The sequence below is a fragment of the Ornithorhynchus anatinus genome, chromosome 3 (genome assembly GCF_004115215.2).
Source record: "Ornithorhynchus anatinus isolate Pmale09 chromosome 3, mOrnAna1.pri.v4, whole genome shotgun sequence".
In the NCBI taxonomy this organism is placed as follows: Eukaryota; Metazoa; Chordata; class Mammalia; order Monotremata; family Ornithorhynchidae; genus Ornithorhynchus; species Ornithorhynchus anatinus.
The window spans coordinates 122,971,506-122,997,409 of NC_041730.1; the positions used below are offsets into that span (position 1 = coordinate 122,971,506).

At 46.8% G+C, this 25,904-nt stretch overlaps 1 protein-coding gene across 1 annotated transcript in view; it reads left to right on the forward strand.

The window, feature by feature from the left end:
* The first annotated feature begins 1,582 nt into the window (after positions 1-1,582).
* HPSE2 (heparanase 2 (inactive)) overlaps positions 1,583-25,904 on the forward strand; it is a 563,007-nt gene continuing 538,685 nt past the window's right edge. Inside the window, exons 1-2 of the mRNA XM_029059340.2 lie at positions 1,583-1,842; positions 5,837-5,994. Coding sequence (XP_028915173.2) covers positions 1,583-1,842; positions 5,837-5,994 — 418 coding nt within the window. The remainder of the gene's footprint in view (positions 1,843-5,836; positions 5,995-25,904) is intronic.

Sequence of the window (25,904 nt, forward strand, 5' to 3'; positions counted from 1 at the left end):
ACTTCGGAGTCAGAGGTCATGGGTTCGACTCGCGGCTCTGCCACCCGTCAGCTGTGTGACTGTGGGCAAGTCACTTAACTTCGCAGCGTGGCTCAGTGGAAAGAGCATGGGCTTTGGCGTCAGACGTCATGAGTTTGAATCCCGGCTCTGCCACTTGTCAGCTGTGGGACTGTGGGCAAGTCACTTCACTTCTCTGGGCCTCGGTTACCTCATCTGTAAAATGGGGATTAAGACTGTGAGCCCCACGTGGGACAACCCGATTCCCCTGTGTCTTCCCCAGCGCTTAGAACAGTGCTCTGCACATAGTAAGCGCTTAACAAATACCGACATTGTATTCTCTGTGACTCAGTTCCCTCGTCTGTAAAATGGGGATTAACTGTGAGCCTCACGTGGGACGACCTGATGACCCTGTATCTCCCCCAGCGCTTAGAACAGCGGTCTGCACATAGTAAGCGCTTAACAAATACCAACATTATTATTATTACTATGTGCAGGGCACCGGACTAAGCGCTTGGGAAACTACGATACGGCAATAAAAAGAGACAATCCCTGCCCACAAGGAGCTCAAAGTCCAAAGGATGCTGCCATTCGGTCTGTGTGACCTCAAGCGCACGAGGGGTCTCCGAAGTCTCCATAACCACCACCGTCGTCCCAGCAGATCCTAGTTGATGACGGGGGACGGTGGTGATTAACTCATCCTGCTTCCCGGCTCCGGACAGGATCAGCAGCGTGGCTTAGTGGGAAGAGCCCGGGCTTGGGAGTCAGAGGTCGTGGGTTCTAATCCCGACTCCGCCGCTTGTCAGCCCTGTGGCTTTGGGCAAGTCACTTCACTTCTCTGCTCCTCAGTTACCTCATCTGGAAAACGGGGATCAAGTCCGCGATCCCCAAGTGGGACAACCTTGTAACTACCCCAGCGCTGAGAACAGTGCTTGGCACATAGTAAGCGCTTAACAAATACCGTCATCATCATCACTGTATGCCAACCGTCCCAAACTGCCCGAAATGCCCCCCTGCCATCAGAAAAGATCGCAAAGGGAAGCAAGTAGACGCGCAGTCTAGTAACCGGCTGTAGGATGGGCTCTGCCTTTCAGTGCATCAGCATCTGGATCACACTTCCAGTTACCTCAGATGGGGAACTAACAAACAATCGAACACCCAGAAACCATAAGTGAGAAACAACCCTCCCGGTCTGTCGAAGATTAGTTCCCGACCCGAGAGGGTTAAATTCAGAAGCCTCCAATGCCCCCTTACTCTCCTCCCCACCCCCCACCCCCCACCCCTCCCCGCCTTACCTTTAAAAAGTTAAAAAAAAGTCTGCAGTCTAAATCTCTTAAAGGGGCGGCGCTGGTGAACGAGGACTCTTTGGCACCAGTCTCTGAAAAGGCTGGCCAGGGGCGTGAGTTCGCTCCACCAGCACCAAAACACTGAAAAAAAAAAAAAGGGGGAAGAAAAAAAAGAAAAAAAAAAGGCAGACAGACACACACTTTAGATAAGGACAATTAGTCACCAGCAAGACCCTGTAGACAGAGGGGTTTAAATCAGAGGGATTTAATTAGGGTGTTCTGTGCCTTCTCTCCACGCCATGCCCTATCCTAGCTCCTGCCCCCCTGCGTTTCTAGCCCCGATGGCACTGTTGCTTGCTCTGATGGCTCATCTCTCCCTTTCCTCCCAAGCTGGAGACAGGAGAACTTTTCCTGTAGACAAATCTCAAGGTGTGAAGGAAAAGACCCTGGTTCTTCTTGATGTGAGCACCAAGAGCCCTGTCAGGACAGTCAATGAAAACTTCCTCTCTCTGCAGTTGGATCCTTCCATCATTCATGATGGCTGGCTCGATTTCTTAAGGTAAGGCAGGGGCTTCGATGTATCATCTTTTTTAACAACCTCCCCCACCCCCTCCCATCCCCCCACTCCAAAGAGGGAGGAAAAAAAAAAAAACCCAACCCCAACCAGATCTCTCAAAGCAAAGATAGAAGAAAGGAGGCTTTCCTCTTGGATATTTGCGCTGGGGCTGTAACTTGTGATTGAGAAAAGCAATGTTTTCTATTAAGATGCACATGTTTGCAATGCAGAAGGCATTTCAGAAACTTATCAGTTATGACTGAAAAAATGTTGTGCTTACATATATCCACAGCAATTAGCCTTTCCGTCTCCCTCTGAAAAGAAACAAGAGGTGCAGGGCAGTTGCAGACAGAGGAAGCGTCTCCAGCAACAAAGACCTGAGAGGAAGGGGTGTGTGTGTGTGCATGTGTGTGTGAGTGTGTGTATGTGTGTGCGCGTGTGTGCGTGCGTGTATGGGTGTGTGTGTGCGCGCGCGTGTGTGTGTATATGTGTGTGGAAGCCGGGGATCGCACGAAAGTGGAATTTTCCACGGAAGATCGTTCCTGTAATTTTTCCCCAATCCCCGCCAGAGAACTAACTTGAAGAGAGGCTGATCGGAGCTCAAGAAGGATTTGATTTTTTTTTTTTTGGTTTAATATCTTCCGCTGTCTCCTCCAACGCTCAGGACTTTGCAGGCGTCTTTTTATATACGGAATGGCCCCCGGGTCCTCCTCCTCAAATCTCCTGCGGTAACTGTGCGTAGTTCAGTTCTTCTTTAAAGAAAAAAAAAAGAACGACCCCCCCCCCACCCCTCAACCCCTCTCTCGGGTCGCAGAGGATTTAAGGGGAGCCGAAAGTATCCCCGAAATACTCCGGGGATATTTCCCAGGCGGAATGGGGCGCAGGCGGATTAGCAAACCAGGAGGCTTTGACCACGCTTCCCGAGTTGCTCTGCATGCTTTGGAAACTAATTCGGTTCGCATTCTCCCAGGTTTGGGGCTTTTTAGCAGTTACGCAACGGCGGTCCATCCGCATTAGAGACGAGGAGAGGCGATGTAAAAAAAAAAATAAAAATAAACGATCTGCCATGTCCAAACGAGTGTTGCTTTTTTAAAAATTCCCTCCACCGCGGAGCCTCGGCTGCGGGTGACCCCCGAGTCCTGACACTCCGGTGGGAGCCATCGCTCAGTTCCCGCTTTCCCATTCCCGAGGCCGCTGTCCGATGCTCATCTTTCGTGAGTAAGTCTCGCTCATTGGGAAACGGACAATTTGGTTGCTCGGGATCCCCCTCAACAGCCTCTTCTTCCCCACTCCGAGGCCCGGCCGGGGTCCCGGGGGGGACCCGCAGGTACCGACCCACGTGGAGTCCCTCTTCCGCGTGGAAAGGACCGGCCCGGGAGACAAAGCCAATCCTCCATCTGAGGTGGCCACGGTTTTGGTTTTTTCTTTTTCCATGTCTCGGATGGGAAGAGGGAAAGGATCCCTAAGCCTCCCGGGTTTTTTTTTGTTTTGTTTTGTTTTGTTGGAGGAAGCACGAAAAGCGTGATATATTGATCCCGGTCGAGAAGAGTCGGTCTGGTTCCACGTGAGCCTTCACAGATGGGGCTGTGGGCAAGAGATTTGCGCGCCTGGAAGCCAACTCGGGGAAGGGTGTCTCATCGCCCCCATCGCTGGGGGTGGGGCCGGGGAGGTGGGGGGTGGGGGGACTGTAGAAAAGTAAAGGAAAATCGGGCTAATGCGGATTGCCGATTGCAGTCATTATTGACAATGTTGCCTTTCTGGGGAAGGTGCCGGGGGTGCAGTTAGTTGCGAGTTGGCACAGGTTGTGCCGGCGTCGGGTGGCTAAATCCTGATAATAACGCCCAGACCGCTCCTTTCACCTGAACACGGACTCCAGGGTGCTCAGATACATCACCTGCAGAAGTAAGTTTATCTGCAAGGGCAGAGCCAGGTTTTCTTGAACGCAGATGGGCCAGGAACGAGCTCTTAGAGACGATTTTACTTGCCAAATGACCATTCTACTTGTGAGCTCCCTCTGAACCGTCCTACTCCAAAACTCTTGAATTGTGATCCCCGGGGAGAAGGGGACTGTATATTCTCTTATCGTGTCTCTCTTTCCCCGTCTCTTCCCCCCACCTCCCGCTCTCGATTTATTCTTGCATTCCTCCTCTATCTACGTCTGCAGGTGGGGTAAGGGCTTCTTCCGAGACCGAGCCAGTAAAGTGTTAAAAATGACAAACCAAAAGCCCTGAACTCAGACCCCGGCTTGTCATTTTCCCCGCTCCGCCTGCAGCTTCTCTCCGCCCGTGGAAATGTCCCCGGGATGCGAGGGAACGATGAACAGGAATTTGGTCCTCCGTAGAGCCCACGCAGAACCCAGGGGAAGGGGTTCCAAGCGCCCCCAGCTCTCTGCACCCCCAAACCAAGGGTGCCCCGTCTTGTCTCCACGCCGACGGGTTCGAAGACAGAGTTTTCCGAGCCCCGTGGCCTTGGGCGCATTTTCTCCGAGGCTTTGCAACAGCCCCATCTCTGCCCCCTGCCCCAAGAGATGGGGGGGGGGGGGGCGTAGAAGAAAACAGAAAAAATCCGGGTCGGGGGGTCCCCCCCTCCAGGGACCCGGTGGGCTCTCGGAGAGCGAGGAAGCGGCCTTCCGTAGGAGAAACGCTCCGGAGGTCATCAGGTCAGGCTCTGGGGTCGGTCAGAGAAAGTTGCCTTGTGTGTCCCGGAGGTCGAGGGTGGTCGGAGAAAGGCGGATCAGCGCCCACTCCCTTCCTTAGCACCACGACTCGCTCCCTTTGCACTTCCCCCACCTCTCCCCGACCCACAGCACTTATGTATCTATGTTTCTATCTATAATTCTATTTATATCGGGGCCTGTCTACTTTTACTGACGTCCGTCTCCCCTCTTCTAGACTGTGAGCCCGTTGTGGGCAGGGATCGTCCCTCTTTATGGTTGCATTGAATTTTCCAAGTGCTTAGTCCAGTGTTCCGCACCCAGTAGGCGCTCAATAAATACGACTGAATGAATGGAGGGGGACAGGGTCGGAAGGGGAGATGAGAGCCCCTTTCAGTGGGATTCCACGGGCCCGATGGCCCGTCGGGGTAAGGAGCCCGGGTTGGGAGGCCAGGCGATGGACGGACAGGTTTACCTGGTCCACCTCCGGCGCAGCGCCAGAGAGAGGGACCGGCAGAGCTGACTCCCTGGACTCCGATTTGAAGGAGAAAGAGGAGGAGGAGGAGGCGGCAGGCCCCGGTGGGAGACCGGTGTCCCCCCACGGCCCCTCCCCAGCTCCAGGGTGGCCAAACCCGAGCCCAGGCGGTGGAGAATGGATGGATGTATTGGGTTGGGCTGGCAGAGATCCGGGTGGGACAGGGCTGAAGTGCGGAGGGGGGAATGGAAATAATAGTGATGGTGTTTGTTAAGCGTTTGCTCTGCGCCAGACACTGTACTAAGCGCTGGGATGGATACAAGCAAATCGGTTTGGACACGGTCCCTGTCCCTCATGGGGCTCACGTTCTCAATCCCCATCTTCCCAATGAGGTCACTGGGGTGCAGAGAAGTGAAGTGATCTGCCCAAGGTCACACAGCAGACAAGTGATGGAGCCGGGATTAAAACTCATGACCTTCTGACTCCCAGGCCCGTGCTCTATTCATTTAACCGTATTTATTGAGCGCTTATTGTGTGCAGAGCACTGTACTAAGCGCTTGGAAAGTACAATTCAGCAAGAAAGAGAGAAATTCCCTGCCCCAAAAGGGCTCACACCATGCCACGCTGCTGCTTCTGAGCGCGCAAACCACGATCAGCGGGGAGCTGGGGCAGGCAAGGAGGGAAAGGGGCCGACAGACTGGAGCAACAACCCGCCCCCATCGCCCCCCATCACCTCCTACCCCTTCCACCCATTCTGACGTTCTGATTCCTGCCCGGCTCGGCCCAGTTCGGCCCAGTTAGCCAGGCCCCGCAACATCGCCACTCTCCTCCTGCCCCTTTTCTCCTCCACTGTCTCTTTCTCTCCGCAGCTCCAAACGGCTGGTGACCCTGGCCCGGGGACTCTCCCCTGCCTTCCTGCGCTTCGGGGGCAAAAGGACCGACTTCCTCCAGTTCCAGAACCTGAGGAACCCGGCTAAAAGCCGCGGGGGCCCCGGCCCAGATTACTATCTCAAGAACTACGAGGATGGTGAGAGCCCGACGACCCCCTTTCCTCCTGGGGCGAGGGAGAGGGGCGGGAGCCTGGCCTGGAGAACCGCGGGGGGTGAAGGGGGGATGTCTCTGTGGCGTTGGGGAAGATGTGGGGCACCCCTGGCTCTCCAGGACGGAGTTGGAGTTTCAGGAGAAACTTTGGCCCGTGTCTGGTTGGACGGGGCTCCTCTGACGAAGCCAACAGACCCTGGGTCTCTAGAGAGAATAGAGCTTCTAGGAGACGTGTCTATACTGTTATATTGTTCTCTCCCAAGCGCTTACTACAGTGCTCTGCTCACGGTAAGCGCTCAAAAAATACCACTGATTGATTAAAGCGACGAGGGGGAGTGCCAGTGTTTTAGAGGAAAATTAGTGCTTTAACTGTTCTTTGATCCTTTGGATCCCCGAGAGAATGGAGAGGATCTTAATATGCAGCCACTCTGCGGGTCTCTAACTACCCTGCCCGCTTGGGAATCTGCTTTTTTAGGTCGGTTCTGCTGACCCCTTTCCACTGGCCCCTCGACCTGTACAACCGTGCAGATTGCAAAATTTTTGTTCAAACGTTTTCCGCGTTCTGCCGTAGGATCCCTTCTCAATCAAATCACAAAACCCAAAGCATTTTATTGGCGGTGAGTTTCTAGCCTAGGCACTCCGTGCGCTTTAGAGATGAGTCCCTGGCTCGATTACCTTGAACACCTTTGCCTTCAGCAGCTGAGGCAGTTTGAGTCGGAAGGAGACTTGGGCTCTAATTCCTTGATTTCTGTCTGCTGATGCCTGTGTGCTTACCTCTTGGGGAGTTGGGGGTGGCGGCGGGATAGTTTTGTTTTCCGCTGATTTGAAGGTCTCTGGCCTCTCGTACTTATATTTTGTCTCCCGTTTGACCAGCTCGGGAGAAGAAACCTGTCCTTTGCCGGCATCGCAAAAGTGTTGGGCAAAATGACCGCTGAGCGTTTAAAGGAGGGGAAAAAGGGGCACAGTGCAAGTCCCGGGAATTAGCTTTCTGCATAGATCTTATAATAACGGAGCCCTTCAAAATATTTGCCCCAGGACAGAGGGCTGAAAATTCAATGCACCAGCAAGTATTAAGGGAGGGCGCCCGGGATTGCACAAAGATGGGAGTTTTTAAGAGGTAAATGTCATTTCGAGGAAGAGTAACTGACACCGACTGTAAACGCTGAAAGGTAAATTGGACTAGAGTAGTGAAGCAGCAAACTACTGGAGGGATTCGGGTAAGAAGCCTCAAAGTTTCCGCTACCGCTACCCGCCGCGGCAGCGCCCTGACGGGAGTTGGAGATGAGAGGAGCAATGGAGATTTTACTGATTAACTGATTAAACCGCATTTCCTAGGCTTTCCCCTTTGTTTATGACGATCCCTGAAAGACCTCAGGAAGCCCTCGAAAAAAGAAAGACTGGTGTCAGTTTAAGAATTGGCTTTCTTCTGACAAACGCGTCCCCGGGATTGAATTTCCAATTCCCAAAGAACAATGAGATGTGTTTAAAATGAGGGATGCAGTCCGCCTCCTTTGTAAAAGGAGAAAGTGGGCACCCCGGGGAGAAGGGAAATTGGCAGAAGGCCTGGGCCCATAAAACTGAATAGTATCACCAAAATGAGAGATGGAAAAGATCTGAGGGGTCATCTCCATCCATCCACCACTTCAGGGGTGAGGTTAGGCCGGATTGTTCCCTATGGGGGTTTCCTCTCTGGGGTTTGGTCCAGGCCGGTATTAAATGTCTCCAGGAATGCCGCGGGGTCATCGGTTTGGTCATCCTATTGGTCTCTCCTGTCAGCAAGTCTCTCCCGAGGTTCACGTCTAATTTTACCTTTTCAATATCATCCCAATCCTCCCAGTTAATCTGGCTTGCCCTTCCTGAATTCCCAGGATCCCCCCCCCCCCGCCCCGCGAAATCCCCATCCTTTGCCCTAGACAGGACCAATTTTGGAAAATATTCCTCCCTAGACTGGTGTTTATTCAAACTGCCTAGATTTGATTCTTCTTCAACTTTAGTTGGAGTCATTAGTGCAAACCATAATCTGTTTTACCGCTCTTAGTTTAATTCTTTTTGATTTATAGCTTGGATAATGAGGTGTTTTCAACTGTCCCGGTATTTGAGGTTTTAGCCGCGTTACAGAATATCTTCCCCCTCCCCTGGCCCGAGAGGTGAGATGAGCTGCACCGGCAGACCTGCAATACCACCTTTTTCTTGTTGTTGCTTGTTAGGTTGCAAAAATCAAGGCTAATTTGTTGTCTGCTTATGCCCCTAGAACTCCTTGTATCGTTATTACTCTCCAGGGGTCTCCTTCCCATTAAATGCAGTACTGTATCGGCATTTTTAAATTAAATGACTTCCCCTGGGTGCATTTTGATGTATTTTTTTCATGGTGGAACCACATTCATATTTAGATGTTCATATAATGTCTACATTTTCTTTTCCTTTGGTGAGTTACGTCAGCAGATCCAGGTTGCCTGCTATTTAGCTTTATTTTCCAGATTCATCATCTATCAGCTTAGTGAAGTTGGTCTCAGAAGGACATCTTTCTCTCTCTCACACTTTTTCATCGACCTCAACCAACCTCTCTATACTATATATTTATTTTTTTGTAGGCTTTCTATGAAGCATTTTTCCGTCAGTCTAGCCACACATCATTCGCTCTCAGAATAATCACACATTTCATTCCATCTGGATACCTCTCCGCCTTTCAAGTTAAATACAAAGTAAAACGACAGGGGGCAGCATGTTTCAAGGTGGGGAGGGAAGGGAGTTGTGGTGGGGACCTGGCTCCAGCACAGGACAGAGTAAAGAAGAGAGGCAAGGAAATTAGGCTAAAAGATGCACCCCTCCCCCAGGTTGAGGCCCTCCCTGGCCCCACACTGCTGCTCCCTAAACTTCACTCGGTCATCTTTCCCTGAGGCTGAATGTAGGTTGCCCAGAAGTTCCTGGATAGGTGCCTTTTTAAACTAATACAAGATAAAGACAGAGCTCATTTTTATCTCGTCTTCCCCTCAATACAATTTACCTGCTTGCTTCCAAGCAAAAGCAGAACAAAACAAAACAAAAAAACCCAAAATCTTGGAGTGTTCCCAGATTTCTCACTTAGTGTATTGCCAAATCTTGCTACTACTTACTGCACAGCATGGGCTGCTTTCATTCGCTCTTCTCTTCTAGTCAAATGCTTAGTTAAGGACTGGGAACTCTCCCACCTGGACTATAGCAACCCTTTCGTTAGTGATCCTTAAAGCTGCCTTCTGAATTCTCTTCCTAGTCATCCCCTGAACAGATCATCCATCTTATTTAAAACCCTATGGTGGCTCTGTTTCACCCTAGGAATCAATACTAACACCCTCTCCTAAACCTCAAGACCTTCCACTAGGCTGGTTAAACTTTCTAACTTTTCTGTCTGCCCCCTTTTCCCTTCCTGATTTCTCGACTCTGCCTAAATGAACTAACATAAAGTTTCTGTTGGTTGTTTCTCCATTCCTGACTTTCCTTTTGCTATTCACTAACCTTTATCTCCTTTTTTTCTCTGTCCTTCAGAGATCTCTGCAAGTCCCACTTCTGCCTTACCAGAGACAAGATGATGATTTCTTCTTCCTGTAATCTCAGCAATTCTTTTCCCTCAAATTCTAATAATTAACTGACACATTACTTAACACAAACCCCTTGGATTCCAAAGCCAATTCATAATGTAAATATTTATTAGCTTGTCCTGAGGTCTTTCAATATATAATATCTCTGTGGATGTGTTACGCTAGCATATGGAGTTTCACATTGATGACCATATCCCTGCTTTCAGAATTTTATGCTTCAGAATATAAGAGTCTAGAGGATTAGGGTCACGTTGAACTTGCCTTGCATGAAACAAAAGGAGACCATAGTTTCCAAAGCACACATCAGACTAGGGAGAAGGATTTCAGTGGGGGTATGACCAAGGTCCAAAATTAGGGGGAAGAAGAAGGAAGAAAAAGGAGACAGAGAAGAGAGAGGTAAGGACACACATGGAGAGCTAAGAAACAGGGAGGGAGGGAGTAAAAGGGAGGGGCACGACAGAACGATAGCGAGAAATGGGAGAAAGAGAGGGGGGAAGGATATACATATATACATACGTATGAAGAGATGGAGAGAGAGACAGAGAAAGAAACAGAAACAGTAGGGATGATAAGTACATCCATACAGCTCCTCCCTTGAAATAAAGTCCCAATCAACAGTGTTCACAAAAGATGTCTTCTGCTTGGACAGTTGAGCATCCCACTGCTGTTTCCCATCAGCATCAGGAAGCCCTGTTTCCAGCCCTGCTTCTGCTCCAAGATGGGTTTGCTACTGTGGCTCCTGTAACTGCTACTGCCAGGGTCTGCTCTGAGGGATTTCTGGCACTGAGGGACTGCTCCAGGCTGGAATCTTTGGGGGGGTGACCCCAAGCATCTGGCTGCAGGGGAAGGCTAGCGTAGAGCTGCTGGCAATAGTGAGAAGGCATGGGAAGGAAGTGAGAAGGGTGGCATGACTTCCTCTCTCCCTGCTTCCCATTTAGGTTTTGGCGATAGGAGTACCAGTAAGAGAAGCTGTGCTCACTGAGAAGCCTTTCTCGCTGCTTCCCTGCTGCCATCATCTTCCTTGGGGCTGACCTTTACTTTTTAGGGTTTAAAAAAAATTTTTGTATGGTATTTGTTAAGCCCTCCCTATGTTCCGGGCAGTGTTCTAAGCGTTGGGGTGGCTATAAGCTAATCAGGTTAGACACAGTTCCTGTCCCAGATGGGGTTCACAGTCTTAATCTCCATTTTACAGATGAGGTAACTGAGGCACAGAAAAGTGAAGTGACTTACCCATGGTCACCCAACAGACCAGTGGTAGTGTGGGGATTAGACTCCAAGTCCTTCTGAATTTCAGGCCCAGGCTTTATCAACTAGGCCACATTGTTTATTATTTCTGCCAAGCCTCCCCAGGGGTCATAAGGGACACGATCTTGGAAGTCAAGGTCAGAAGCTGGTCATTTGGTGAAAGCGGAGGTGTGTAGGCCAAGGCCACTCCGCGATTGCTGCTGCTGCTGAACTGCCCCTTGCAAGTGGCGACAGCGTAAAGGGCTACTTGCCACAGCCAGAGTCATAACCAAAACCACAGCCAGATCCCCCCTGCTCCCGCCCCAAGCTGCTAGCGTGGCTCGGTGGAAAAGAGCCTGGGCTTCGGAGTCAGAGGTCATGAGTTCGACTCCCGGCTCTGCCACTTGTCAGCTGTGTGACTGTGGGCAAGGCACTTCACTTCTCTGTGCCTCAGTTCCCTCATCTGTAAAATGGTGATTAACTGTGAGCCTCAGGTGGGACAACCTGATTACTCTGCATCTACTCCAGCGCTTAGAACGGTGCTCTGCACGTAGTAAGCACTTAACAAATACCAACATTATTATTATTATTACAGCTGCCACCAGCATCTCAGCTTGTGATAGTGGGACAGGGGCTAAGATGTGTTAGTGTTAGTGGGACAGGGGCCAAGATGCTGTAACTGTCCTGCCTAGTGAGAGACATCTGGTCACTTCAATAGTACCTGGACTGTGAGGGAACTGAATGTGTTAAACCTATGTCTTGGGAGAATCTGTGTCTGGAGAGGGAGTCAGGCACTTTTGGAAGGGTCATTAGCTCTTTGAAGCCACAAAGGCACCATCAGTACTCTGAAATACTAATTTAGAAAATGGTCATGTCGTGGCCATACAAGTTTTGAATATGTCTGTTCCCTTCCGAAAATATAGTTCTGTCCCCTGGAAAACAATACTTTTAGTTCTGGGGATATTAGGGCATTTTTCATACATGCTGGTGTGACCACACAGCCACCAGGCTCTATTTCCTTTTGGTCTTTTTCCTTTTTCCTCCTTCTTCTTGGCTTTTTGCTTCCCACTCTTTTATTCCTCACATATTGCCTCACTCTTCTTTTCCTAATTACTGGCTTCTCAGTTTAGATACTTATGGCCTAATATTTTGGGTGCAAGTACTTCACCCTAGTACTCTAATATTCCACTCCACCCTGATACATCACCAAGCATCATGTCGTAGTGGATAGAGCAGTGGCCTGGGAGTCAGAGGACTTGAGTTCTAATCCTTTCTCTGCCACTTGTCTGCTAGGTGATCTTTAGTAAGCCACTGCTCTCTGCTTCAGTTTCTTCATCTGTAAAATGGGGATTTTGACTGTGAGCCCCATATGGGACAGGGAGTCTGTCCAACGCGATTAACCTGTATCTACCCCAGCACTTAGTATAGTGTCTGGCCCTTAGTAAGAATTTAACAAATATCAAAAGGAAAAAAAAGGGATACGATGACAGGGATATGATCAGGTGAGAAGCAGTTTTGCCTAGTGGATAGAGAATGGGTCTGGGAGTCAGAAGGATCTGGGTTCTCATCCCAGCCCCGCCACTTGTCTGCATGTGACCTTGGACAAGTCACTTCACTTCTCTGTGCCTCAGTTACCTCATGTGTAAAATGGGGATGGAGAAAGTGAGCCCTAAGTAGGATAGGACAGTGTCCAACCTGATTAGCCTGTATCTAACCCGAGCTTAATAAAGTGCCTGGCACGAAATAAGCGCTTAACAAATTCCATTAAAAAAAAAGAAGCAAGGGAGCAGTGAGGAAAGCTTCTTCTCAGTGACCACCCTTCTCCTGCTGGCATCGCTGCCTACGTCACCTAAGCAGGAGCTCTGCATAAAACGGGTGTGGGCATAGCCATGCTAGCTGCCGAAGAGAGCTGCCTTCAGTTCCACAGACACAAACAGGATCCTCTCCTTAGACCATCACTTCACAATGGGCACTGGGATTCACAAGCAGAACTAGGGAGGGAATGTGGCTGGCACCGGAACCGGCTCATCACCGCGACTGAAGAAGCAACCCTGGAAGGCAACTCCTCAACAGGCTCTGGTCGTTATTTCTCTCCCTCCTCCCCCAATTCGGGTGGGGAGGGCCACATGCCACAAGGTCCTGTTCTAAGTCCGGGAAACAGACAGCATTCCTGCCCTCTAGGAGCCTTCAATTTAAAACAGACTTTGACAGGGACAAACATGTAAAAAGGCATTCAGATAAATAAACACGGAGCCAAACAAATACATACATGAAATTAAATTAAATAAACGCAACATTTACATTGCATACAGACATTATGCAAGTATTTGGCTTTCTGAGTGGTGGGAAGGGAAGAACGAAATGCTATTTGTGAATTGCATAGCAAGATAGGATTGGGGCCGGGGTGGGGAAGAAGGTGAGGAGGAGGGAGGGACTCATCCCCGTTTCCAGTTGGTCTTCAGAGGTAATGACTCATTGGAAGGGAGGGAGCTTGGCAAGTTGGAATGGGTTCAGAAGTCCAGCCTAGGCAACTTTGTCCTACACTTTAAACATACTTGCACATTTGTATTCTCTGTTACTTCTCTCCTTCCTTCCTGGGGTGTTCAGATTTTTGCCACATGATCACTATCACTTATTGCCACATTATCATTATTCATTCAATCAATCATTTATTAAGCGCTTATTGTGTGCAGAGCACTGTACTAAGTGCTTGGGAAAGAACAGTAGAGCAATAAACAGCGATAATCCCTGTCCACAAGAAGCTCAAGGTCTAGAGGTGGGGAGACAGACATCGATACAAATAAATAAAATTACAGATATATATATATATGTATTATACTTATTATATATGTATAATAAGTGCTGTGGGGCTGGGACAGGGCATGGTTGCAGGGGCGAGAGCAAAGCAAGCAAGTCAGGGTGACAAGAAAGGGATTGGGAGATAGGAAGTGAGGCTTAGTCTGGGAAGATCTCTGGGAGATGTGCTTTTATTAAAAAGGCTTTGAAGAGGGGGAGAGTAATTGTCTGTCGGATTTGAGGAGAGAGGGCGTTCCAGGCCAGAGGCAGGACTGGGCCAGGGTTTGGCAGTGAGACAGGTGAGATTGTGGCACAGTGAGAAGGTTAGCACCAGAGGAGTGAAGTGTTTGGGTTGGGTTGTAGAAGGAGAGAAGGGAAGTGAAGTAGGAGGGGTCAAGGTGATGGAGAACTTTAAAGCCAATGGTGAGGAGTTTTTGTTTGTTAAAGGCGGTGGATAGGCTACCACTGGAGATTTTTGAGGAGAGGGGTGACATCCTGTACGTTTCTGCAGAAAGATGATCCGGGCTGCAGCATGAAGTATGGACTGGAGTGGAGAGAGAGAGGAGGTTGGGTGGTCAGCAAGGAGTCTGAAGCAGTAATCTAGGTGTAATAGGATGAGTGATTGTATTAACATGGTAGCATTATCAGAGAAGCAGCATGGCCTAGTGGATAGACCCCAGGCCTGGGAGTCAGAAGCATGTGGGTTCTAATCCTGGATGCCACACTTATCTGCTGTGTGACCTTGGGCAAGTCACTTCATTTCTCTGGGCCTCAGTTACATCATCCGTAAAATGGGAATTAAAACTGTGAGCCCCATGTTGGACAGGGACAGTGTCCAACCCGATTAGCATGTATCTACTCCAGCACTTAGGACAGTGCTTGACACATAGTAAATGCTTAACAAAAACCATTGTTATTATTATGATTACTTACTGAGCATTTCCTGCATGTCGAGCATTCTCTGGGCACTTGAGAACATACAGTAGCAGCCAAAGACAGCCCCAATCAATCAATCAACCAATCAATCGGTGGTGTTTATCTAGCACTTACCGAGTGCAGAGCGTGGCACTAAGTGCGTGGGAAAGAACAGTGCAATAGAGTTGGTAGACATGATCCCTTCCCACAAGAAGCTTACAGTCTAGAGGGGGATAGGGATATTGAAAAAAATAGATTAGGGAAATGGGAGAGTAGAAGGATATGTACACAAGTGCTCTAGACTGTGAACTCATTGTAAGCAGGGAATATGTCAGTTTATTATATTATACTCTCACAAGCGCTTAGTACAGTGGTTTGCACACAGTAAGTGCTCAATAAATATGACTGAATAAATGAATGAAAGAGCTACAGGGCTGAGGGTGGGGTGAATATCAGATGCTTGGGAGGTACAGATTCTAGTGCACAGGCGCTGCCGGAGAGAGAGAGGGCAAGTAGGGATTACTTATTAATACTAATATCTGTCTCACCCTCTAAACTGTAAGCTCTCTGTGGGCAAGGAACATGTCTACCAACTTTGTTGTCTTGTAATAATAACGTTAATAATAATAATGTTGGTATTTGTTAAGTGCTTACTATGTGCACTGTTCTAAGTGCTGGGGTAGATACAGGGTAATCAGGTTGTCCCATGTAAGGCTCACAGTCTGAATCCTCATTAAGTGACTTGTCCACAGTCACACAGCTGAGAAGTGGCAGAGCCAGGATTCGAACCCATGACCTCTGACTCCCAAGCCCCTGCTCTTTCCACTGAGCCACGCTGCTTCAATTGTACTGTACTGTACTCTCTGTACTTATAGAGAAGCAGCATGGCGTAATGGCTAGAGCTCAGGCCTGGAAGTCAGAAGGTCACGGGTTCGAATCCCGGCTCTGCCACTTGTCTGTTCTGTGACCTTGGGCAAGTCCCTTACCTTCCTCTGTGGCTTCAGTTACCTCATCTGTAAAATGGGGATCGAGACTGCGAGTCCAACATGGGATAGGGGCTGTGTCCAACCCGATTTGTTTGTATCCACTCCAGGGCTTAATACAGTGCCTGGTGCATAGTAAGTGCTTAACAAATACCATAATTATCATTATTAATCTTCCAAGTGTTTAACACAGTGCTCTGCACATAGTAAGGGCTCAATAAATACTAATGATGATAATAGAGGAAATGAGGACTTAATAGGGGAGGAGTTAGTCTAGTGGGTAAGAAAAGCAGACACAGTTTAACAACATACAATATTTAAGAGTATAGCTAAAAATGATAAGAACAAATATAAGTAATTAAACAAATTTAAATAAATAAACAAATGACACATACCCTTTAGTGGTGAAGTGACTCGTAGGGTAACGTGACCAGAACGGTGGGGATTAATCTGGAAAAGTTTCCCGGAAGAGATAACATTTTAGGAGGGTGTTGAAGATGGGGCGGATGTAGGGTTTTTTTTGTGTGTGTTTTTATGAGGAGGGGAGCGTTGCATTTTAAGAAAATGCCAAATACATTTTAAGAAAATGATACATTTAGCACCCTGCAGAATAGACTGAAGATGGGAGAGGCTTAAGGTAGTAAGATAAGTAAGGACAATGTTATAGAAATTCAGCTGGGAAGTGAGATGAACTTGAACCAATGTAATGAGGAATAGCTGTATATTTGTAAAATATAGAAAAGTAATTCGTAGGATTTAGAGGCAGACTGCACGTTTTTCCGATTTTACATGATGAACTTCTTCACCTGCTCCACCCCAGCTCGCAGGCTTCACTCCACCCAAGCTCACCCTGGAACTGAACCTTGCTCTCGAATCCCCTGACCTGCCCCTTGGTTCATGCTGTTTTCCTGATCTGGAATTCCTCTACCATCCCAATCTGCCAGACCATAGCTCTTTAAAGCCCTGTTAAAACTGTAGTGACTCTGAGAAGCCTTCCCCACTGAATTTATAACTCCATAATCAGGTCAAAACAACGGCCACTCTTAAAACTTAAATATGTAAATTCTGTTCTCAGCATTTATGCACGTGTGTATCTTTATTTGTATATTTCATTATTCAATCATTTTACCCTGGCACACCTGAGGTACTTCCGGCTACCACCTGTTCTTCCTGTTCTTACTCTTTGTAAATAATTTTGGTGCGTTGGTTTCCTCCACTAGATCGCAAGCTCCCGGTGATTGGGGAACATATCACTCGCTTCTGTTGCACTTTCTCCAGCTCTTCGTATACGCTTTGTCCTCAGTGAGCACTCTTTAAAGATCTTTGTTTTGGAGGTAAATGACAGAGCGGCATAAAAATTGACATCAAGGTGCCATGCCGGAGGCAGCATGATGTAGTAGATAGAGCACGGGCCTGGGAGTCAGAAGATCATGGGTCTAATCCCAGCTGCTGAGCTCACCTGCTACATGACCTTGGGCAAGTCACTTCACTTCTCTGGGCCTCAGTCACCTTATCTGTAAAATGGGGATTAAGAATGTGAGCCCCATGTGGTACAGGGACTGTCTCCAACCCAATTACTTTGTATCTACCCCAGCACTTAGTACAGTGCATAACCATAGCAAGCGTTTAACAAATACCACAATTATTAGTATTCTTATTATTAATACAACAAAGGCAGAGGATCCCATTGTCAGTGCCAAATAAAATAGAGTTACACAATTTAAATCCACTTTTAATCTGCCCCTTCACCCTCCAAGCCGCTTTGTCAACTATGCTCTTGGATTTGTACCCCTTAAACACTTTGATATTCACCCCAGTCCCACAGAAGTTATGTACATTTCCTTAAACTCCTATCTATAATTTATTTTAATGTTTGTTTTACCCTGTAGACATAATATCTTTGTTGTCAGGGATTATGTGTATTTTATGAAGCACTTAGTTTAGTCCTCTGCATACTATAAGTGCTCAATAAATATGATTGATTGACTGAAAAATATATTCAGTAGAGATTAAGGCAAGTGGATGTTTTGGTTTTGTTGTACATGACTGGAAGTTATCTCTGCACCGCTTTGAAGAGTCTATGGTCCTTTGCAATAACCAGTCTTCACCCCCATGTCTACCTCCTGACCATCTGGCTGTGTCCAGCCCCTCTCTATAGTCATCCTCTCTCTAGATTCTTTTCTTGTAAAATCAGTATCCTGCTGTTAGCAAGGCAGCCTTTCCTCCCACATCAACCATTTCCTTAATGACCAAAACCATATTAGCAATTCAGGGTGTCCCTGAGCAGAGTCAACCTAGACAGACCAAGAGTTGTTCTTACAGTTGATCTGAGGCAAGCAGGTGAAAGTGGGGGCCCTTCCCGGGCCTTTTATTACAGTAGCCTTGTGCCAGTGGACACTGGGAGCTATGGAACTCCCATCTTGCAACTGCTCCCCCATCTCCTGCACCCCCTTACCTTCAGCTATCTGCCTCTCTCCACCTCCACACTCACTGACCAAGTTAGCAGAGCACAGAAGGGACCAAATTTGTTTGTGGGTCAGTCTGTGTGGAGGATGGAGGGGTAGGAAGCTGTCTAAATGTTGGCTTTTGCTCTGACCAAGCTTTCTTTGGTTAGGGACATGGGGATAGGAGAAGGGTGGTTAAGGGAGGGGGCATAAAATAGACAATGGGATTGAAGCCTCCCAAAATGATGTGATGACTCTGGTACCCACCTTAGGGGAAGGAAGAATGGGAAGCAAAAGGTTTTAGTGACAGTTCCCTACCAATTTCCCTTTCTTCAAACTCAGGCATTGATAAAACCAGCACACAGCACGTCAAGCATTTGAGGCAGAACAGAGGCTTTGGACTTCACACACACATATATATATATATGTATCCTGAGCACTTAGAATGTGGAGTCCCAGAAACTCCATCTCAAAATATGAGAATGGCCATTTCCAGGGAATTAATGGGGAGTAGGCAGTGATGGGGAGGGTGTCTTGTAGAGATAAGAAGGAGCATGGCCTAGTGGATTGAGCATGGGCCTGGGAGTCAGAAGAACCTGGGTTCCAGCTGTGCCACTTGTCTGCTGTGTGGTGCCACTTGTCTGCTGTGTGGCCTTGGGCAAGCCACTTCACTTCTCTGTGCCTCAGTTACGTCATCTGTAAAATGGGGCTCATGTGGGACAGGGATAATGTCCAACTGGATTAGTTTGTACCTACCCCAGTGCTTAGTACAATGCCTTGCAAATAGTAAGAACTTGACAAGTACCAAAAAAAAAAAGAGAGGGAATCTGTGCCCTTGTGGATTTCGTGCATCCCAGACACTTATCCTCTTACCCACCCCTAAGGCCAAGTATGAGTCTGAGTAGAGGGGACAAGGGCCTTCATCCTCTTTATCCTCTTCAGCTACACTTTTAAAGCAATAGCTACTCTTCACATTAATCGGCTGGTAGAACATTTGACTGGCAACTACTTTTACATGACTTTTTGAACTCTGTGTTTTAGCCAATTCACTAATTCATCCGAACCAGTTCAAAAATTACAAAGCGAAAGGTAGGTGATTAACAAATCAAAAATCAGCTTTTGGAGACTGCACCCTTTTTTGGCTTTTATGCTCATTATTATGAGTTTGATTTTACTCACAAGATATATAGATTTAATGACTGTTCAATAGACACTCTGCAGTCTCACATTTCCTCCTGCCTTTAAGACACCTCTACTTGGATGTCCTGCCGTCACCTCAAACTTAACATGTCCCAAAAAGAAATCCTTATCTTTCCACCCAAACCTTGTCCTCCTCCTGATTTTCCAAGCACTGTAGACAGGACCACCATCCTTCCTGTATCACCAGTCTGCAACCTTGGTGTTATCCTTGACTCATTCATTCAACCATATTTATTGAGCACTGACTGTGTGCAGAGCACTGTACTAAGCACTTGGGAGACTATAACACAACAGTAAACAGATGCATTCCCTGCCCACAATGAGCTTACAGTCTAAGGGGGAGGAGATAGACTTTAATATGAAGAAACAAATTAAAGATATGTACATAATTGGTGTGGAGCTGGGAGGGGTACACAGTACATGCTCAATAAATATGATTGAATGAATGAATGAATGCATGAATATGTCTACCAACTTCGTTGTATTATACTCTCTGAAGTGCTCAGTAGAGTGCGCTGCACACCGTAAGCGCTCAGTAAATATCACTGAGATATCTAGACACATTTATTGATATTATGATTGATATTTTATATGTGGGTATATATCTATAAACACCCCCACTCGTTTCTATCTGTGTATGTATGAATGCAAGTAAATCCATTATAAATGTAATATGTATTTAAAGATATATAGATACTTTTTCATATGCATATGTGTGTAAGTTCCTTGAGGACAGGGTACAAAGTATACCTGCCTTATTGAACTCTCCCAAATGTTTAATACAGTGCTCTGCACACAGTAAATCCTCAATAAATGATAATTTTAATTGATCATTTTACAAGGTCTTCATCGGTTGCTAATTCTCCACTATTTTTATTTTACCAGAGCAATTTAATAAAGGAATTTTGTATTACTCTCTACTCAGTTTTCAATGGTAACTTTCTCTAAAGTGTATCTTTCCCTGCTAACATCTTTTAAACAGCCTCCTATTCCCCTTAATCCCTCTCCCTGAAATAAACTATTTGAGTAAATGTCAAGAATGCCAAATTATAACCCTATGCATCAAAGTATAATTTTCTTTAAATACGACTTATGTTAAGTGTTTTGAATACAAATGGAAAATGACACTAATAATATTTTGACTTTTTGTTTAAATAGTGTATCACTCGAAAGAAGTCTTAGATGAGGATTTTCCAAGAGTCATTTAAAATTCATATCATTAATCTGAATGTGAGTTCTGGTATGCCGAGATCAAGCTTTGCTTAAAGGAGGATAAAGAAGCCAGAGAGGAGACACATGGTCCAGGTCTTTGTATGAGAGCAATAGGAAATCTTGCGATGAAGCTAAAGCCACAGGGCAAATTTCCAGTGTCCCTTGCCTTGCCCACCCTAATCCGGCAGGCTAGGGTGGGTCCAGACTGGTTTCTAGCTGGCCCAGATCACTCTTCTCCCCGAAGATCTGGGGGGGAAGGAGGGGAGAGGGGCATTCTGGATTCCTACTCTCTGGTGGCCAAAGGATTCAATTCAGTGGTCTCTAGTCCCCAGATTGGCCCCGAACTTCTCCAGCTTCTCAAGGAGTTGATGGAATATTCCCTCTGAGTTCCCTATGGTGTAGACTGTAATCGGTGGCTCCAACTTCTGGAGATGGGAAGATTGATGAATTACAAGACTCAGGGACCCCCTGGAATATGGCAGTATTGGGATCACTGCCAGCAAGAGGGAAGACTGAGGGCACCAGCTATTGTATCTGGTCTGTACTCAATCAACCGATCAGTGGTATATATTGAGCACTTACTATGTGCAGAGCAATGTACTAGGCACTTGGGGGAGCATGATACAACAGAGTTATCAGACACGTTCCCTGCTAAGGCAGCTTTAGCGCCTCCCGAACCTTTTCCAAAGTGCAGACCTGGATTGGGATGGGCTTGGGAGGATCCTTAGAACAGTGCTCAGCTCCTTGAACGGTGCTTGGCACATAGTAAGTGTTTAACAAATATCATTATTATTATTATTATTATTATTGTTATTATCCTGGTCTCAGGTACACTGTTCTGGGCAATTTATCAGCTCCAGAGAAGCCTAGGTAGGTAAATATGTTTCCCAATCTGTCCTACCTTCTGGGGTTGAGACTGGACCAGGGACTAGAAAGTTTCCATTGCTGAAAATTGCAAGTTGGTGAAAGAGCACAGGCTTTAGAGTCAGAGAGCCTGGGTTCTAATCCTGACTCCACCATCTGCCTGCTGTGTGATCTCGGGCAAGAACATTTCACTTCTCCATGTCTCAGTTTTCTCAACAGTCAGATGGGTATTCAATAAATGTTCTCCCTTTTACTTAGTGTATTCCATGTAGCACAGTGATTGTTTGACCTGATTATTTTGCATCTACCCCAGTGCTTAGTTTGTTTGTTTGGCACAAAGTGAGCACTTAACAAATACTATTTGTTAAGTATTCAAATCTACATCTCCTCCCCTGTTCTCTCCCCCTCCCTCCAGGCTCGTATCTCCTCCTGCCTCCAGGACGTCTCCACCTGGATGTCTGCCCGCCACCTAAAACTCAACATGTCTAAAACTGAGCTCTTTATCTTCCCTCCCAAACCCTGTCCTCTCCCTGACTTTCCTGTCACTGTGAACGGCACTACCATCCTTCCCATCTCACAGGCCCGCAACCTTGGTATTGTCCTTGATTCTGCTCTCTCATTCATCCCATACATCCAATCCATCACCAACACCTGCCGGTCTCACCTTTACAGCATTGCCAAGATCCACCCTTTCCTCTCCATCCAAACTGCTACCGTACTGGTACAAGCTCTCATAATATCCCGACTGGATTATTGTGCCAGCCTCCTCTTGGATCTCCCTGTCTCTCCCCACTCCAGTCTTCATTCTGCTGCCCGGATCATCTTCCTACAGAAACGCTCTGGGCATGTCACTCTCCTCCTCAAAAATCTCCAGTGGATGCCATCAACCTTCGCACAAAACAAAAACTCCTCACTATTGGCTTCAAAGCTCTCCATAACCTTGCCCCCTCCTACCTGACCTCTCTTCTCTCTTTCTACTGCCCACCCTGTACACTCCACTCTTCTACCGCTCACCTTCTCTCAGTCCCCCGTTCGCGCCTGTCCCGTCGTCGACCCCTGGCCCACGTCCTACCGCTGTCCTGGAATTCTCTCCCTCCTCACATCCACCAAACCAACTCTCTTCAAAGCCCTACTGAGAGCTCACCTCCTCCAGAAAGCCTTCCCAGACTGATCCCCCTTTCCCTCTGCTCTTCCTCCTCTCCCCTCCCCCCATTTGCTCTTCCACCTTCCCCTCCCCTCAGCACTGTGCTCATTTGTATATGTTACTTATTTCCCTATTTATTTTGTTAATAGGTGTATATCTCCATGATTCTATTTCTCTTGATGATGTCTTGTTTTGTTTTGTTCTGTTTTGCTTTGCTGTCTGTCTTCCCCATTTAGACTGTGAGCTCATTATTGGGCAGGGATTGTCTCTGTTGCCGAATTGTATATTCCAAGCACTTAGTACAGTGCTCTGCGCATAGTAAGAGCTCAATAAATACTATTGAATGAATGAATACTATTATTATTCCTAGTACTAACAGGCTGTAAGAGATTATGCGGGGGGAGCTTTGGCTCTCTGCAATATTTTCTGCAGCCAACACCATGGTGAAAAAGTAAAAGAAGTTTGTGACCGCTTTGTGGAGTAGGGAGGTGAGGAGCTGTTTACCTTTAGATTATAAATTGAATATGTCTACCAGCTCTGTTGTATTGTACTCTGCCAAGAGCTTGTACAGCACTCTGCACATAGTAAGTGCTCAATAAATATGATGGATTGATTGTTTGGTTACCAAGATGGCCTTCCCAAGCATCCAGTTCTCTTTCAGGTCTACAGAAGTCCACCGTAATGCCCTTCTCTGACTTCTCGCACAGCACTTATGTACATACCTGTAATTTATTTATTTATGTTAATATCTGTCTCCACATCTAGACTGCAAGTTCTTTGTGGGCAGGAAATGTGTCTGTTTATTGTTGAATTGTACTCTCCTAAGCACCTAGTAAAGTTCTCTGCAAACAGTAAGCGTTCAATAAATATGATTGATAGACTGAGTCATTCAAAGCACTTTACATGCAGCTTCTTGCAGGGCCCTTAATGAGACAGAGGGAAGATGTTCACTCCATTTCTCAGATGAGGAAATTAAACCAAGTGGGATGGCTTAGTGGATAGAGCACTGACACCTGGGTTCTGATTATGGCTCCTCCACTTGTCTGCTCTGTGACCTTGGGTGACTCACTTCACTTCTCTGTGCCTCAGTTACCTCATCTGTAAAATGGGGATGAAGTCTGTGAGCCTTCATGGACTGTGGAACATGGACTGTGTCCAACCTGATTGGCTTGTATCTAGTCCAGCATTTAGAACAGTGCCTGGTACATAGTAGGTACGTAACAACTACCATGAAAATTACCATTAAAAAAACAAAAACAAAAACAAAAAAAATTTGCCCAAAGTTACACTTAGTGGCAGAGCTGAGAACTACACTCCATTTTTTTTTGACTCTAAGCGTAGTGATGGATCTTCCAAACCCACTGCCTCCTAAAAAAATAATTTAAACTTGTTTCCAATAAATCTAAGTGCATCTGGCTGTCTACGGGTAAATGAGCTATTCACATTTGGATGCTTATTCTGACTCTGTGGTTCACAGAGAAAACTAATCAGTCTTGCTGGGACTTCCCATGAAGCTGTAGTTGCATCTCTCTGGAAGAGTGATCTTAAATTTAGTCAGGTGAGTGCCAGTTCCAAGGGAAATGCTGACCAACTCCGGTCGACTTCAAGTCCTTAGGAGGATGTAAGCATGCAGCCTAAAACCATTAGAAAAATAAATTCTCTTGGTTCAGAGAAAACATTTGTCGAAGCGAATGAATAGTTCTGCAGTCCAAAGGTCACTATTGGGACAACTCACAGCAGAGACCTTACCCTTATTAAATGTCTTCACTGGGGGGGTTCTGTACTAGTAGATGACTGAAGTCTTTTGTTTCTTCTGTTTTCCTCATGGCAGTAAAGTTGAAATGTAGCAGCCTTTCAAAATGAAATTTCTCATAGAAGTTATAACCACAGGTCTTAAGTTTTCATCACCTAAATGTGGAACAGAACCATGGCAAACATGGGGAGGGGGAGAGGGGAGGAAGGGACACATGTGGAGTGTATCAGGAATCAGTGTAAATCAGGAAGGTGTGGTAAGGGGCATTTCCTGTGTTACAGGAGCTGCTGACATGAATGTTCCCCAGGCCAACTTGTAAACTCCATGCAAGGACATTTGCCCCTCAGAGGTGATGTTGACCTGAGGGGATCTTGGATCCTCAAGGCTGCACTGAAGAGTTTGTTGTGAGCAAAAATGGGTCCTCTTTTTCCTTTTTAATAGTAGCTCTTTCCATTTCCCTTCCTTAACAGTACTGGGAGAATAAGTGACTTGAGGGATGTTCTTTCAATCCTTTAGAGTCTCAGGAAGGGGCCCAATCTTCTAGTGAGATCTTCGAGCTCCTGGAGAAGAGGGCTTCAGTCCTTAAGTCCAGTTTAACACTCTGCCTCAGCCAGAGATTGCAAGTTTCCCTAATTTATGCTGTTTCCGAGGAGTGTTCACCCCCCTAGTTTAACTGGGATTCCTCTACACCCGACTGTGAGTTGGTTTCGCCTTCTGTAGAGGAGGCAGCCTGTGGGCATCCCTACAGAGTTAGAATGAATTTATTTGGGACTTTTAATCGACTTGATTGTAGGATTTTGCTGCTAGAAGGATGGCTGTGTATCAGGGCCTGTAAAATGGACCAGAGCTTTCAAAATTCTGCTCCATCTTTCTCCATTTCCTCCCAAGGGGAAGAGAGGAGTTGGGGATGGAAAAGATATTGTGCTAAACAAAGCTATAAAATCTCTTGAGTGCTCTTTTTAAATAAATGATCATTGTGATGACTGACATTTTAAGTGCTAAGATCTGGGGTGTAATCTTGAGCAAGATAGTTTTCATGGGAGAAATAACTCGATCAGGATTTCCACATGTTGCTCCCCTGATGGCTCCAGTTGTTTTGGGACTCTGGAGATAGGAATTACATTACAATTCTGCTGATTTTCATCCATGCCTCGTGATAGCCAAAATGGCTTCATTCATTCATTCAATTGTATTTAGCACTTAGTGTGTGCAGAGCACTGAACTAAACGCTTGAGAAGGAACAGCACAACAATGAACAGTGACATTTACTGCCCGCAACGAACTCACAAAAGGAATGACTTGTTTTCTATGCAGACTGACTGGAATTACTAAAACTCTTCTCCTAGCGCTGTCAACCGGGTCTCTCCCATGGTCAGAGTCAGGCACCATCGTTTTCCTCATTTCCATTCACCCTCATCCTAGCCTACAGGTTCTTTGTAGGTACTTCCCATCAGCTATAGGAATTGAGACTGCTTTGGAAGAGAAACAGGTTTTTTCCCCCCCAGATTCACTCTACGAGGGGACTTAAAATGCTTCATTTAAGGATATTAGATGTCATTTCTGGCTGGTAGATTTAGGAAAAGAGGTGGATCCCTCATTCCCCTATCCCTCTGCTGATCCTGTACCACTAATCACGGCCCTAGGTCTCCTCCACAGTACACCTCCTTCTCTCCTGTGCTTTAATTCCGCCCTCTCCTCTGGCCAGTAATGTTATTTCTTCATTAATCAGTCAGTCCTTATTAACCCCCTTGCCATTGCCCACGCCAGCGGTTTCAGACATTTAGCT